Here is a 16,680-nt window from a genome sequence, read left to right on the forward strand (position 1 = left end):
AAAGTATTACTTAAGAGTCCTCTACTGATTTAGCACTGGCATACTGTAACACTGTGAGACTCACAATGGACACTTTAAAAAATAAAAGCATTAAAATAAATGGAGCAGAACCAGAAATACGTTTTTTTTTTTTTCTTCCTCGTCAAAACCTGGAGCCTAGCCTACATTACCCACAATACAACACAGCTGGAGACGTTTAATTGAATATTCCGATGCGTTATGATAGCCCAAAGCCACAACACGTTTTGTTTTTTTTTTAGAACTTTTTCTTTAAGTTATTCTTCCACACACTTTTAAACTGATGATGTGTGATGATGATGATGATGATGATGATGATGTGTAAAAATCAGTCCCCACCCCGATAGCTAGTTATTCAGCTGATGTCTGCAGTGTGGCGCCAGCTGTTCCAAGCTGAGGGTTCTGTAAGCAGCCCCATCACGCCAGCCAGAGAATCACAGTTAATACCTTCTAAATAAAAGTCAAGTAGCATCATATTTAACCATGGTTTAGCCATGGTGTGCTCAGGAGTCTGAAGGTACGATAACAAAATACTCCATTGCAGAATTCTACTTTAGAAAGGCATTATTTCTTTAATTCTGGCTGGTCTTGCAAGCAAATAAACATTAAAATACATTTTCCATTCCATTAAGATGCGTTTAATTTTAGTGCATGGACAGATATGTCAAACCTTCACTGTTATTGAGGCCCAAAACTAGGCAGCACAGAGAAAAACATATGAATGGAGTGGTACTTGGATCAGTGCTGGAGTCTGCTGGTATCCAGTGTACATAATAGAGAACTCGGTAGGCGTATTATTGCCATCAGTGCTTATCTAGTGATGATGAGTCTAATTCACTCCCGAGAGTGCAAAATGATCCAAATCTAAATTTCCTCCTCCAGTCTACCACCCAATAACATCAGCACAGGACAGCACAGTGTCCACTTCATACTTTGAAATGTAAAAAATGTTAGAGTGGTATTTCCTGCTGAAATAAATGCATGTAATCGAACATCTGCACTAGAGAAAATAATTGAGATAATCTATAATTTGTCTTTTGTTTTTAAGCAAAAGTGCTTATAATATATTTAAAATGTTGATAATGTTTATATGTAGTCTCCCATGACAATAAATTAAATATATTTAATTACACAAAAACAAGACATTTTGAACGCTGCATCCTTTACTTTAACTCATTTTCAGATTTTGTACCGCCCAAAACGACTACTCGATAAATAGAAAAAAAATGGTCGGCAGATTCATTAATAATTCCAAGAATTAGTCGCAGCCGTGACCCCTCCTCTGAGTGAAGCCTACCTGCGCGTGTCGTCTCCTTCCACCTCCAGATCCAGATGTTTCAGCAGCCCGTTTATCTCCTCCACGACCTGCTTCCTGTAGTTGCGGATGGCCGCGTTCCCGGAAACATCCAGCGCGTCCAGCTCCACCTGCATCTCGGTGAGGATTCGGGACAGGTGGGTGCAGCTGTCCCGGCCGCTCAGGCCCATCAGCAGCGCCACCAGCTGACTGCGCGCCACGCTCACCTTCACCATCACCTGGTTGATGCGGTGCACGGCCTCGTGGGTGTCCCCCGACAGCGGCAGGGAGAGGGTCTGCTGCTGGGTGCGCCCTTCGATCACGTCCTGCACGGCGCACATGCGCGTCAGCGCCCGGTAGCGCGCCTTGCGAAGCGGCACCCGTCCCTCGGTCTTGACTTGGGTCAGCCGCAGCACGATCTCCTGCAGGGCGTCCACAAGCTCGTCGTTGATCTCCGCCGCGCCGCCGGAGCGCTGGGGCGCCACCACGCGGTCGTCCACCAGCTGCCGCGCCTCGTTGCTCAGCTCCTCGATGGCCACGCGGGACGGGTGGGTGGCGTTCTCCTCCAGGTAGCGCAGGAGGCCCTCCACCTCCTGGGCCGCCCGTTTGCGCGCCCCCTGCAGCTCCGCCTTGCCCTCCGTGTCCACCTGGTCCACCTCCAGCAGCAGCCGTGTCAGCTCGCGCTCCAGCCGCTTGTAGTCGCGGTCGTTCTGCAGGCCGCTGAAGGTGCAGACCTGAGGGCCCAGGGACGCCACCTCCTTCTGCACCTCGTACAGCCGCATCATGGCGGGGTGCTGCGGGTGGTAGGCCGGCTGCTGCTGCTCCATGGGATGTGGCTGCTGCTGTGGGCCGCCATGATCCATCCTCTTCCCACCATCAAAAGGCTTCCCGAACAGGCTGGGGAAGAAGGAAGAGAAAGGCAATGAGAAAAAAAAAGAAAACAAGCAGGAAAAGGAGAGTCCTAACAATAAGCAACAATCCAGAGCAGAGCCTCAGCAGACTTCAAAAGTTTCTTTTCAGATGCTCACAGCCATCATTGGTTGAAAAGGACCTCAAACTATCTGTCTGGATCCCCGCCAAAGAAAAAACCTCGCAACCGGCGCCAAACATCAAAATCTCCAACAACTCCGGAAGGAATTTACGACATCGTGGCTGGACGTGAATGCTATTAGCCCTGGTCTTACGTGCTCCTTAATATATAAATAATGTGGCTTTTCAAAAGTTTCATTTTTGTAAATCTTTTCCTGCATCTCCAGTTAAAACATAGAACCTTGTGGTAGAACCACAATGGCTGTTATGTTCCACTGGAGACAGTCGCCCACTGGCCTCTAAAAAAAACAACCATAAGTATAAAGTGCTTTATCTCCAATTTGCAGGCAGGTCTGTCATCTTTAACATGTCAAGATATGCAGCCAGACGTATTAAACGTATTAAAGACGTATTAAAGACGTATTAAACATGAAATATAATTTTATGTGCGAGTAATCCTGATGCTCTACCACTGAGCTGTGACGTTTCAGCTTGGTGCTGCTCTCCAGAAATGCTAACCAGCCTCATCTATCTGGAACATTCTCATCATGGGGAAAACGGATCTGAGCAATCCTGGATGTTTTGAGCCGATACTTATGCAATATTTGAGGGAATTTCTGATACCAATATTCGTCTTTTTCCATATTATTGTGACAAATATAAACACTAAATGGACTACTTTACTGTTTAAGGTGTGTGCCTTTTTTCTTTTTTAATTACACCAAAAATGGGGAAAGTACCTGACATTTCTGAAGGGATAAGAAGCTTTGTGCTGGGGAGAGACGTGTATGATGGGCTTATGGTGTTGTCATTTATGCATATGTTTATTCGGTTTATGGTGTAGCGTCTAATTTTTGTTGAATCTTGTAGTACTTTGACATCTTTTCTTGATTTTTCTCTGGGTGGGTGGTGATGATGCCAGTTGTAGGTTTTGTATTTCTTTTTAAAATATATATATATTTATGTTAATCACAAAAAAAAAGCAGAGTACGATAGCCCAATGACCCCACATCCATAAACAGTGCTATAAAAAGCCTACTGTAAATATGTCCCTCTAATGACTGAACTGGGATTGATATGAGAGTAAAAATGTCTTTCGTTTACTCTTTTTCTTAATAGATTTAACTCCAGACGAATCACATGAAAATATAGTCATATGAAATTCGTACTACTTACAAATCACCTAAGAAAATGATTGAGGATAGCCTACATTTGGTCTTAAGAAGAAGAAGAAGAAGAACACCCCCATGCCAACCCTTCAGAGTAAAGCTGAGCGTTTGTACCAGGCTCTTTTCCACTGCTGACATGATGGGGACATCTCCACGGAAGCAGGATCCAACCGGCCAATCAGGCTTCTAATACTGAGGAGGACACAAACGGTCCAACACTCAAAATATGTCCACACTCGAGTACAAAGCATGTCAAAGTGTGTCACAGGCGCCTCGAGCCGAAAAATGTTTTCCCAACTCAACACTACTTAGAAATAGAGCCCGACCGATAAAGGAGTTTTAAGGCCGATACCAATAAAATATCTTTATAAATAATATATATGAATACTGGTTATCTAAAAATCTGATATTCCGATATTTTTTTTTAAATTAAAAAAAAAAATCAGAAACGCGTAACAAAACCCTAACATTAGTTACTTGAGTTCTCACTAAAATATGATAATTTGTTATTATCATATTATTAGAACAGCGGAACATCAAAATATATTAAAGTTCTGATAAATAACACATATAAAAATACAAACTTAAGATATGAAAGTTAAAGTCCTTTTGAACAAAAATAAAAAGTTATCAGTGTTGCCAACAGGGACGGTGTAGAGCGTCCTCTGGTGGACAGACTATGCAACGCCATCACTAACAGGGACGTTGTAGAGCGTCCTCTGGTGGACAGACCATGCAACGCCATCACTAACAGGGACGTTGTAGAGCGCCCTCTGGTGGACACACTATGCAACGGCAATGCTCATAACATGGTTGACCGTCTGTTTTTATTTTATTTTTCAAATAGAAATTTATTTTTAATGAATATTTAAATATACAGTATTTTTATTTATTTTTTATAAATCTGCCGTTATAGTTTGGGAAATGCCTAACATCGGCCCACCAAAATATGGGTCAGACTCTACTTAGAAATATACGTCTTCAGCGCTCCTTAGCCGGATTAATAACAGGGTTCTCTTTTAAGCGGCTAAATGATCTTTTGAGCTAAAAGGCCAAAGATTTAGGGACTTCTGCTTCTCCACTGAGAGGATTTGCCGCGTTCGGTTTGGAATGATTGTAAACTGAATACGAAACAAGAAATCAGGAGCCGTCACCTTAAGAAGGCTCTGGGAACTTGTGACATTTTATAGACTGAACAATTACCGGATCAATCTAGGAAATAATCAGCAGATTACTCAATGTTAAAAAACAATTTGTATTTTCCGCCCTAGTTCTCAGAGATGGCAGTACCTTGAGGGTACAGTATATATATATACACACTGTATATTTAGGTCATCATCAGTAGGCTAGTTTTAAAGAGATGGGTGTGTCAGTGGGGCAGAAATTTGCCTGTCTTTGTAGTCACTTTGCATCAGTTTGTCTTTTGTAGTAATTCAGCATCTCTGTAGTCATTTTGCATTTCTTTGTAGTCGTGTTGCATCTATTTTCAGTCTTGTTGTCTCGCCATCTTCCAGCAAGCCTTTGCAGCTGATCCAGAAGAACGTCCCTCCACACAGGAGAGGAAGAGAGGCTGTCCTGTGCAAAGCCTGCTGCCATTGCAGATCCACACTGACACTCCTGAGCAGAGATACTACACAAAATACAACCGCAAAATGTACAAATATTAAAGGAAACCTGATATTTATTCTAAGCGGAGGTATACCATTGTTCTTGGTTGAACTGCATTTGAATGCTGTGTGTAGCTGTTATATGAAGGGAAAATAAACACACACTGGAGTGGACTAGGGTGGCAGATAGTGGACTAGGGTGGCAGATAATATATATCAAAACACTTTGACCTAGAGCAACAAAAAAAAAACTGAACTCTGTGACGGCCCTCGGGCCCCAGGGCTGCTGCCCCATCAGAAAATCATCCATAATCCCAATGGAAACCTCTAGCTTGAAATGATGAACCACCTCCAGCATTCAAAAATAATATACAGGAACAAAGAAAAGGAAAGAGAGAGAGAGAGAGAGAGTAGTAAATCATTCCCATCTATCTACGGCCACATCAAAGGCCTTTCTGTATCTGCATGGTGAACAGTAATACTCAGGATTAAGGACCGTTGTGGTTTCTGCAACAGAACATGGCTCAGGGGAGACGGCTGCATCACGAGACGGGCTGACATCATCAGCCGAGGTACCCTTAAAGCATGATGTGGTTGTTGCATATGAACACAAATCCCACAATATGATGTTATGTTATCCACAACATTGATAACACATTTTTAGAATAGACAGGATTAGGTTATCAGCATTCCCTGAAGTACTTTTCTGAAGGAGGGCGATGGGGCTGGGGTATTTCCATAATAGTGTATGGACACATGCCGGCGCCAGAGCTTCCAAATCGGGAGTATATATTAGGATAATCTCAGCAAAATCCACTCCAGCCTGGCAAAAACAGCTCATCCCTTAATTTGATCCAAGAGAGACAAGAAACGGAAGGGAGTCGGATGTGATGAAGCTAAGAATAGGTTTGCTAGGAGGAATCTTCCCTGCCATGAGTCACACAGCATTAAGAACAGTGGTAAAAAAAATATGTTTTGACTACCTTGACATCGGCATGTGTTAACTGTAAAAAGAAATGTTATTTTAAAAGTCATTTAGGGAATGCTGATGACATAATCTTAAAGTCTAGTCCAGTAAGTGGTCTTGTTCCTGTGGATGATAAAAACATCATATTATGGGCTTTGTGTTGATATACAACAACCACATCATGCTTTCAGGGCACCTCGGCTGATTATGCCATTTCTTTTTACAACGTCTTTGCAGAAGACTGGAGGTAACATGCAACGAGCAACCCCCCAACGTTCTTGCTTTAAATAGTCCCCAAAAACCGTCCAAGCACCGCGTCCTGCACGGCTGCATGCACCGGTCCTGCACGGCTTTGCGCATTATGTCACCATCCAAAATTTCCAAATGGCACAGCTGGTTGCGAAGGTATCTGCCATCCTGTGAGACCGGTTATCCACATATACCACATAACGCACCACACCTCCACATTCACATTCACATTACCACAAAACACATCGAAGCATCTCCTGTCAGCTGTGTCCTGTGTGCGTCTCTCTCTGAAACAAACACACACACACACACATCATTATTTCTCACCTTTTCAAAACTCCGAATACATGCGCGCACATTTCTACGGATGTCTGTTTCCATGGGCCACAGCAGGGCGGGTCGTGGACTAAAGTGGCATCCAGACGGATAACCCCCCCTTCAAAAAAAATACGAGCGAGATTTCGGTGGTGCTCCTCCGGTCAGCTTCAGCACCTAACGCCCGCCCGACCGACCGACCGACCGACTGACTGCGGTTGGGCTGGTGTCGCCCCTCCCACACACTACCACAGGGGCTTCCTCCGCCGTCTCTTGCTTTTAAACAACTTACTTTACGAAATAATATCTCACTGAAACTTACATCATGTTTTTTATAACCACTTTGGATCCAACAAAGCTGTAACCGAACACTCTTTTCACCGACATGTCCCTATTGTTGCTACTGATGATGATCATCACCTGACTCGGCCCCACCTTTTGGCCGAATAACTCCAGCTTTTGGTTTTTTTTAATATACATACACCGCTTTTTCACTTTAATACTTCCACCCTTAACTTACCTGCATAGCCAGCGTACAGCCATCTGAACTGTTGCAGAAAAGTACGCACCTCCCCTGATTAATGCTAAACATTAGCCTACCTAGCTAACGTTACCTTTACTTTCCAGCTCACGCGTACGAACTAACGCGGAGTTTCTCTTCACTCCTTTGTGGGCGGAGTAATCCGGACCTTAATCCGTTTAAACGGCGTTTGTTTCTCTCGATGAATACAAAATGTTTATCGGTGTTTAGCTAACGTGTACTAAATACACATCGACGTACAATAAAAAACATTAACGTGTCATTTTGCCGGTAATATACTTTGCTATTTTTAGACGTCGTGTAAGTTTTGTTTGTCCAACATGGGTGTGCTCCATTTACATCCTGTGGCCGTGCCGTCGGAACGTAGCGGCCAACTGCCTATGGTAGCGGCTAGTGCTGGTGTTGTGCTCAAGTACCCTAAAAAAAGTAGGAAATGGAAGTATCATCACATACATCATTTGTCCAAGCCTGTATTATTCTATCTGTAGCCTGTTTGATTGTAATAGAGCATATTTTTGTTATCATAACCAACGCTCAAACTGTTAATAATATTTAAGTATTAAAAAACTCTTTCTAAATTCATTCCCCTCTGTTAGGATGTGTGCCCCTTACCTGGCCGCTGGAGCACGCACGCGTTCAGTAAACGTGGACCTGCATTGCTATGTGCGTTGATTTAACTGAAGAAATGAAAACTAGCCAAATGTGGATGTTCATTCCATAATTTTAGTATTGTTGCATTAGCAACGAGGTTTTGCAAAGTAACACATGACATAAAAGGCATCAAAATAAATGTTTTTTTCTATCTTCTGTACGTGTTATTGAACTCCATTATTCATCATAACACTGTATTCATAATTCGTATTGGTACTTTTTTTGTTAACCCCCTTTACCCTAAGTAAATAATAATAATCATCATCATCATTATGACAATAATGTCTTACATGTATATAGTGATTTTCATAAAATTAAGCATTCAAGTGAATGGAAACACTTATCCTGGTTCCTTACGACTGGTACCATGAGAAAAAAAAGGTTTCGAAGAAACCCCGCCCGACTGGCTCAATCCAGGGCTGCGCCGGTAAGAATTTGAAGCCCGTCCTTTCATTGTGGGAGTGACCGGAAACGGAAGTGCTCACACAGAAGGACACCGGAATAAACTCTCCTAAAGTACACGGTTGGAGACTATAACCACCAGGACACTCTGCTCTGTAACGGCTACAGATTCTCCTTAAAACTGCATTTTAGTTTGAGTTGATTAAAATGGCGTCCAAAACAGCAGCAGCAGCAGCGGGCTGTGTAACACGGAGAGTTTTCAGTCCTCCAGGCAGCTTATCAGCACTGAATATTCGGCAGTGCAGCTCCAAACTGGCAACCCAACCGAACAAAACACCAAAGGTTCGTACAGTACACCATAATACCCCGTAAAATATACTGAGTATGAGAGCTACTATGTTGAATATTTGACTTACAGGAAGTGTTACCTCCTCGGGAGTTCGTTTACAACAATCACACCAGCGTGCGTGTGTGTTGCCATGATACTGTTGCCAGGTGGTTGCCATGTTTTCATTTTAAATGCATGCATAGTAAAAGAAAAATCAAAATACTCCATTTTAAATTGATGTTATGCATTCAAAATGCAGTTGTGGAAGAAGTATTTCATACCACAGTGTAAAAAATACTACGTCCTGCATTCCAACTCTTATAAAGTACGAAAGCAATATACCTACAAAAAAAAAATAATGTTGCTCATTATGCAGAATGTGCCAGAATCATAGCTTACATATTATGTTACTTGTTTGGTTTTGTCAAACAGTGTGACAGTGACTGAGGCTATATTAAAAGGATTTACTTTGATACTTCCCTGATTGTGTAATTGCTATTTCCACACACAGTGATTTGCTAATTTAACATTTTAGAATTATTTGTGTTATTTCTTTTTTTACTAGAGACCCTTACTAAATTAAAGGGCCCCTGCCTGGATCAGGGAAACCAGAGCCGAGGCAAGAGGCCTTTTCTGAATTTACCCCAGACTTCCCCTACTGAAGAGATTTTTTCCCCCCTGTATTTTTATATATATATATATTTTTTTTAAGCACTGCCTGAGGGGATCTTAACAGCCAAGGGTGTTTCTTTAGTACTCAGGGTCAGGAACCGTTCCCCCCAGGGTCACCAGAGGATCCCTCCTTCTCATGGACGCCCGCTAGCCTTTAGTAGTCGCCAGTCCGAGAGAGGCTAAGCGCTCGGTGGCTCTGACCGGCAGAGCGGATGGGGAAATGCACCCCCACTAGGCAATAACAGGAGGTCTAAGTGTCACCGTCGATCCCCGCAGGGGTGCAACTGGCCCAGGTGGTTAAAGAGGAGTCTCAACCACCCTCACGGGCCGGAACCTTCCGCCCTTGGAAAGCCGAGGAGTGAGAGAGAGAAATGAAACGACTAAAATCAAGGAATACAAGTCTTTTGGGCCCCTAGCTCGCAACAAGCTCAGGTAGTTTTATTCTTTAGGTAATAATCAATAATCAAGTACAAAATACAGAAATAATCTTTTCTCTTTCTACCCTAAAAGCAAAAAGTATAAAAAATCAGAGAATAGAAGAAAAAAAACGGTAAGCCACGCTGAAGAGAGAGTCCACAACTCATATTTATAGTCAAGGTCAAGGCTTAAAAACCCTTCCTTCTGGAAGTTGGGATATTTCCATCATTACATAATCATAAAGGTTGCAACAGCAGAAGAGTGTTCAGATATGATCCACTGTTATATTAAGTGTGACCCTTAACAGACGTAGAAGGGTGCAAAGGTCACACCTAACGCCTATTATATAGTTTTAGCGGTTTCCAATATTTAGTTCATACATACATCAAAACAATATATCATGGGTTGCATAGCACGCTTTAAGCAGTATATATTTTAGCTGTGTGTTTTGGGGTTTTCAACAGAACCTGAATACTGCTGGTAATCTCAACCTATACTAATACATCCTCATTTGTTTGTTGCTTATATTTTCTATTAATCATCCAAATCTGCAAAGCAACCAATTGTGCCAAATAAATACTGATTCAGTTTGTGGAGTAAATGTACTTATAGCTTATTAGTTACATTCCATCACTGACACAGTCTACTTCAGTACAGTATTAAAAAAAGAAATTGCACATATATTATAAGTAAAATAGTTTAAATGCTGTGGCAAGCAAATCTTTGCTGTTAACATGCATGATTCCTAAAAGAAATCCCAATGTTTTTAATCTTCATAAAGTTTTGAGCAATAAGTGTCAAAACCAAATTGCATAGACATATTATTAGCAAAAGAAACAATCAGCCTAATTGTGAAAAATAACAACATGGATGTTAGGCTTACTTGACCACAGATAAAGTAGTTTCTAAGGTAGCCATCCCCAGATCCAGGTCATCCTAGGGATTCACTGTGATCCATGTGAATATAAAACATGATTTATAAAATCATGTAAACAATTATTATTACCCTATTGGGTTGGGTACTGAAACTCGGTTCCACTATGGAACCGGTTCCTACACAGCTGGTAGGAATCGGACTGGATTAGAATGCAAACTAACACAAAAAAGGTCCCGCCTTTTTGCAACGCACAGTATATTGAACTATATTATCGTGTTTTTTATTAATACGGTAATTTTGTGCGGCCCTAATGTCATCTAAAATGTATTTAATGTCTACGTAGAGATCAGCCTTCAGACCAGCAGCCAGCTCCACGCATGACTGGATTGGTCCACCGAACCCTCTTTCCAACCTGCGGCCAATCGTGTACCACGTCCCTGGAAACGAATCAGAGCTGGAGAAACGTCTGAGACACCTGAGGCAGGAGACGGAGGACTGGAACCACGACTTCTGGACAAGGCAGAACATCAGCTACAGCAAGGTGGAAGTGTTTTTTGATTCAGGACACAGAGGAAAAGTGTATATATACAAAATTGTGTTTACTAGCCATGGAGCTACTTACTGGGACATGGGAGGGAGGCCTGGGGGCCCAGGAGGTCAATACCCAGCCATAGAGCCACTTACTGGGGCTTGGGAGTGAGGCTGGGGACTCTGGAGCAGGTTCAAATGACCTTGGAGCCACTTACTGGGGCTTGGGAGGGAGGCTGGGGGCCCTAGAGCATGTTAGCCCAGCCATGGAGCCACTTACCAGGGCTTATGAAGGAGGCTGGGGTCCCTTGAGCATGTTAGCCCAGAGTTGGAGCCATTTACTGGGTTTTGGGAGGGAGGCTGGGGACCCAGGAGCATGTTTGTTAGCCCAGGGTTGGAGCCATTTACTGGGCTTTCGGAAGGGAGGCTGGGGGCCCTGGAGCATGTTAGCCTAGCCATGGAGCCATTTACTGGGGCTTTTGAGGGAGGCTGGGGGCCCTAGAGCATGTTAGCCCAGCCATGGAGCCACTTACTGGGGCTTATGAAGGCGGCTGGGGGCCCTGGAGCATGTTAACACAGGCTAAGAGCCACTAACTGGGGCTTTGGGGGGAGATAATCTATACTTCTACTGCACAGAAGTTATGCATTTAATGTTTATGTAAAAACAACCTCACTTACTTGTATACAATAAAAAAAGACACATCACAGACAACCTATGTTGCAAATGACGAAAATAAAACTCAATTAGTATGGTCTTTTACACTATTACAGAATAATCAAAGACTTTGCAAATATCAAGATAACAAAAAAACAGTAAATTAATTAATTAATAATCTACAGAAACAGTTTAGAGTTTACGTATTTTGAAGTTGCAGTAGTTTAATTTTGGTTTTAAGTCTTTTAAATTGCTAAAATGTTTTAATTTAAGCAATGTGATTAAAATGCAGTAAATGCTATTTATATTAACAGCCAAAACTACAGTCCCTCACAATAAGCAGAGATGGAATAAAAAACCTCCCCAAAAAGTTAAATGTTGTTAAAATGAAAGTAAAAGAGCTGCAACGATATTTAATTATATGTTAATCTCAATATTTTATTTTACAAAGTGCAGGAAATGGTTGGAAGAAAACAAGTCCCAACTGATGTCCAAAATATAAAATAACCAAACATTTTATTATTTACGATGTTAATAAAAACAGGCAACAAATCCTCAGTAGATGTTTGGCAGTTTTGTTTAATAAATAGTGGAAAAAATCAATCGATTATCAAACACTTGTGGATTATTATTCCATCGAGGAATCAGTCGGCTAATTGACTCATTGGTTTAGCAATTCTATAAAGAAGTTAGGGCTTCACAATATACCCTTTTTTTTTATTGCCATGTCATCGCTCTTGACTTTTATTTGCATGATCTTGACTTTGACACGGAGGGAAAAAAATTTAAACTAATAACATGTACTGGGGCAAACACTTTTGCAAGATCCTGACTTTGTTTTGTGAGATCTCAAGTTTTATTTGCAAGATCTTGTCTTTGTTTTGTGAGATCTCGAGTTTTATTTGCGAGATCTTGACTTTTGTTTTGTGAGATCTCGAGTTTTATTTGCGAGATCTTGACTTTTGTTTTGTGAGATCTCGAGTTTTATTTGCGAGATCTTGACTTTGACATGGGGGAAAATCTTTTGAGTTTGAAAGTCAACCTTCATGGAGAAAAAAATACATCTCGACTTTCAAACTCAAGATCTCGAGTTTAGTATTTGTACCCAGTAGGCTACATTTTTATTATTATTACTTTAGTTCTTTTTTTGTTTCCTACAAGAAAGTTGAGATCTCGAGTTTATTGTTTGTCCTCTTAACACAGCCATGGTTCGTCCCCAGTACATGTTTTTTTTTTTTCTTTTTCAATGTCTCCTCCGGGGCCCCGTAGATTATGGAATGCAGCAGAAATGCAGAACTGAGTACACTTTAATTATCTGTTTAAGTATTCCAAGTAATCGTTATCATGATATTCAACAACTTTATCGCATATCACATATTTTCCTCAGACTGGCAGCCCTAAAAGAAGTACCACGTTTACCATATACGTGTTTAGACAACAGGATGGTACAGCGCGAAGACCCCCCCCCCCCCCCCCAAGTGGAAGTGTCAGTGAATGGTATTATCCTCTGCATGCTGTGCTCTCATGTACATGGGAATGTACGTAGTTCTTTCCACCAGCAGAGAGCAGCACCACAAAGCTTTGTCGTTAGGTCAGAGCTCTTGAACAGGGGGTCCCAAATCCGCCTTTTTTTGGGGGGGGGGGAACACATTGATCATAGGCTTACTGGCGCCAGTTAATCCTAGAGATTCACTGTGCCTCATGTCATTTTAACATTAAGACATGATTTATAAAATCATGGCAACTATTATTTAATAGCTTGGTATTCTATGCACTACAATTGTATGTTTTAAAGGCTTTAGGCCACCTGCATGTAATTGTAGGCCCAGTTGAATAAGCAACTTTATAGGCCTACTTAATTTTATACCTTATATGTAGTAAGGGTCCCTCAGTTAAGGGGTCCTCGGCCTTAAAACATTGAAGTATAGTGTTGTGTCACACACCACCATAGGCCTGCACGATTAATTGTTTTTAAATCCTGATCTTGATTCACCCTGATTCGCGATTTAATGACTCGTGATTATGCAAAGAGTTACGTTCAGAACTTTGTGAGGAAATAAATGACCGCAGAAATCCTCTTATGACAGGCTTTTTAGAGGTGGAGATTGAAACCCTGTCATCTCAGTTTAATTTGCAGAACCACGTGTCTTATTTGGCCGCCGAAAATCTGGTATTAGGCTGTAGGAAGAATGTGGAATAGAAAGAGATCACTGATTCGGTCAACAGTGTTGCCTTATTAGATTAGTCTCCAGCTGAAGTTTATTTAATTCATATATCCTTGACATATGTTTACTCCTAATAGTAATATACAGGCTTATATTGCAATCTCTTTGGCCTACATGTAGGTGTAGCTATATTTATATATAAAGGAAAGGAAAAGCCAGGAAAGCTGAATTGTCCTAAATGTGTATATTTTTGTTGTGTGCGTCCATTTGTTCTAGATGTAGTCTGACTCGCTTAGACCCACCTGTTGTCCCTGTTGATTTGTCGTCTGTATTCAACTTGGGTCATCAGTGTCTTTTTGTTTGTGCTGTAAAATCTAAAGAAAACTAATGAAACATTTTTGTATGCTCTCTGCAGGAAAAAGACGCGTTCATCTTTTCATCACTGAAAGCAAAAGGCTTGACTGTGCGTGATGAGCACGGTGAGGACCTGCAGCTTTTCTACATATATTAAAGTGTAAACACTCCTGTGTACAAGATAAAATGCTTGATTAGAATAAAAAAAAAAAGAAGATCTCCTGCATGCTTTTGCAAATGTATTCACAATCTGTGAGCCAGTTTTGACTGTGTTAGAGTAGTCTTCTCTACACAATAGGTGTGACCAACTGGCAAGGGTCAAATGAGTCTGCAAAATGTGTACTTTCCTCTGTCTTTCCTTGTTTCCTTTCTTCCTTCCTTCCCTTTTTTTACCTCTGTCTCCTCTACTTCTCCTTTTTCCTCCCTCATCACGTCTTTTCATCTCCGCTTATTCCATCGCCTTTCTTATGTCCTTCCTTGCTTCCTTCCCTTGCTTCCTCCCTTGTTTTCATTCTCATCTTTTTACTTCTGTTTACTCTCCTCCACCTCTTTTCTCCCTATCTCCCCCTTACCCTTACTTCCCTTTCTTCCCTCCTTCTGTCTCCTCTCCTGCTTCTTCATCTCCTTCTCTCGGTCCTTCCTTGCTTCTTCCCTTGCTACCTTCATTCCTCACTTTATCTTGGTCTCCTTTCCTCTTCACCTCCTTCCCTCCATTCTCTGTCCATCTGTCTCCTCTCCTTCCTCTTCATCTCCTTCCCTCTGTGCTTCATTTGTCCTCACCTCCTCCTCCTCCTCTGACCCCTATACAAAACAAAACAAAACAACAACAAAAACAGCACAAAAATGACATTTACAGACACTGATTTCATGACATGTGTTTGCATGTGATCTGTTGATTTAAAAAGGAACTGAACAGTATATTGATAAGATATTAATTTTTTCGACTGTGACCCCCCCCAGGACGCCGCCGGGCCCTGGACAGTGAAGAAATGGCGGTGTTTTACAAAAGCTTCCTGGAAACAAACAGAGTGCGCCACGCAGATTATAACAAGTGAGTTGTTTTGCAGCTGTGCATCTCCCAGGGTGCCACTGGGTGGAGGTGGGGGGGGGGGGGGGGGGGGGGGGGGGGTACATCTCCCTCCACGGGAGCTGTGGGCTGAAACAGACAGTTACAGTTAGATACTGCACCTAGAGAGCAACAAACATCGCAGCCTTTGAAGAGTTTCCTTTGAATTAGCATTACAGAGTGGCTGACTTGTTTTGAGCTCAGTGTATCCTTCATAAAGAATGACGTTACACACATCACCTCTGCAACTGCTTTTCTTTTCTTTTCCTTTTTTTTCAGCGTGAGAGAGTTAAACTCTAACTTTTTTATTTGTGTCCGGGTTATTCTTGTTACTGTCTCTAGGGCTGAGTATCGTCCAAACACTTCCGTACCGATACCAATACTGTGACTTTGACACCCGTTCCTAAACAATACTTTTCTCAATACCAAACTAATAAAACAAACATAAATGACACCGTCACACATTACGGCACATATCTTTTTCTTCATTTGTCAGCTCCTGCTACGTGAGCCCCGTCTCTGTGTGTGATGTAACGTTTTTCCTGCGTGTCTCTACAACGTGCAATGTTAGACAGCCAATCATATTTTTAGATCTTGGTTCAGTAGCCAGTACTAATTGTTTCAGGTTAGATTAAATCAAAGAAAGAACATCTCTCCCATCAGATATTAATGCTTTCAAGGGTCATTCTATTATAAATATATATACAAATGTACTTCCAGTACAACAACCCATTATGTAATTATGCAATTCTACATCAACTCACACTAATTTCCGTGTTGTTCATGTTGAAGGTTTGCAGCTACTGTAGCATCATAAATGATGTGGCCATTAGATTAACACTCATGTTGTCCTTGGGTCGAATTGACCCGTTTTCAGTAAATTTTTATATTTTTTTGTCACAAAAAATGGACCGTCAAAATAAGCGCTGAAAATGTTAACATTAAAAAATATCAAAAAACTTTTGGAAAAAACACCCACAACATTGAAAAAGTGACAAAAATGTCGGAAAAAGCGATGATAATGTTGAAAAAAGTGACCATTGTTGACGTGAAGACAACACAAGGGTTAAATACTATGAAATACTTTAATACTTTTATTCATTTACAAATCTAAAATGATTTGTTTTGGTACATGTTACTGCATTACTGGATTGAACATGCTTCTTCTAATTCTCTTGTCCTTCTCGTGTTCAGGGAATGGTACCGACGTAACTTCACCATCACCTTGCTCATGGCCCAAGTCGCCCTGAAGAACATGTGGAGGACTGTTACTGAAAGACACAGCAGCAAGAAAAACAGCTCTCCTACCACTGACAATAAATAATATATTCACCCACACTATAATCTTTGGTTGCACTGCTATTGTTGTGTACTTC

The 16,680-nt window shown here is 41.5% G+C and overlaps 2 protein-coding genes across 6 annotated transcripts in view; one reads left to right on the forward strand and one right to left on the reverse strand.

Moving 5' to 3' along the window:
• The window catches only part of bag5 (BCL2 associated athanogene 5), a 9,644-nt gene extending 930 nt beyond the window's left edge, over window positions 1–8,714 (reverse strand). Inside the window, exons 1-3 of one of the 5 annotated variants that reach the window (XM_034859372.1) lie at window positions 7,169–7,524; window positions 6,661–6,769; window positions 1,316–2,209 (exon numbers count right to left, since the gene is read on the reverse strand). In XM_034859372.1, coding sequence (XP_034715263.1) covers window positions 1,316–2,209; window positions 6,661–6,692 — 926 coding nt within the window. In that variant the 5' untranslated portion in view covers window positions 6,693–6,769; window positions 7,169–7,524. Of the gene's footprint in view, window positions 1–1,315; window positions 2,210–6,660; window positions 7,120–7,168; window positions 7,525–7,801; window positions 7,886–8,658 lie in introns of those variants that run through there. The other 4 variants (XM_034859375.1, XM_034859374.1, XM_034859373.1 and 1 more) reach the window with 4 other exon arrangements.
• Window positions 8,281–16,648, forward strand: LOC117936403 (cytochrome c oxidase assembly factor 8). Its single transcript, XM_034859392.1, has 5 exons — window positions 8,281–8,584; window positions 10,880–11,077; window positions 14,300–14,363; window positions 15,199–15,289; window positions 16,499–16,648. The coding sequence occupies exons 1-5, from the start codon at window positions 8,450–8,452 to the stop codon at window positions 16,626–16,628; spliced, it is 618 nt and encodes a 205-aa protein (XP_034715283.1). The 5' UTR covers window positions 8,281–8,449; the 3' UTR covers window positions 16,629–16,648.
• The last annotated feature ends 32 nt before the right edge of the window (window positions 16,649–16,680 follow it).

Source organism: Etheostoma cragini, chromosome 20 (genome assembly GCF_013103735.1).
Source record: "Etheostoma cragini isolate CJK2018 chromosome 20, CSU_Ecrag_1.0, whole genome shotgun sequence".
NCBI classification, from domain to species: Eukaryota; Metazoa; Chordata; class Actinopteri; order Perciformes; family Percidae; genus Etheostoma; species Etheostoma cragini.

Excerpts from the sequence above, each read along its gene's own strand:
- LOC117936403 (XM_034859392.1), top strand. The coding sequence starts at position 8,450 with ATGGCGTCCAAAACAGCAGCAGCAGCAGCGGGCTGTGTAACACGGAGA. Across the intron at positions 11,078-14,299 it reads AGAACATCAGCTACAGCAAG|GAAAAAGACGCGTTCATCTT; the intron begins GTGGAAGTGTTT and ends TGCTCTCTGCAG. Across the intron at positions 15,290-16,498 it reads CGCCACGCAGATTATAACAA|GGAATGGTACCGACGTAACT; the intron begins GTGAGTTGTTTT and ends TCTCGTGTTCAG.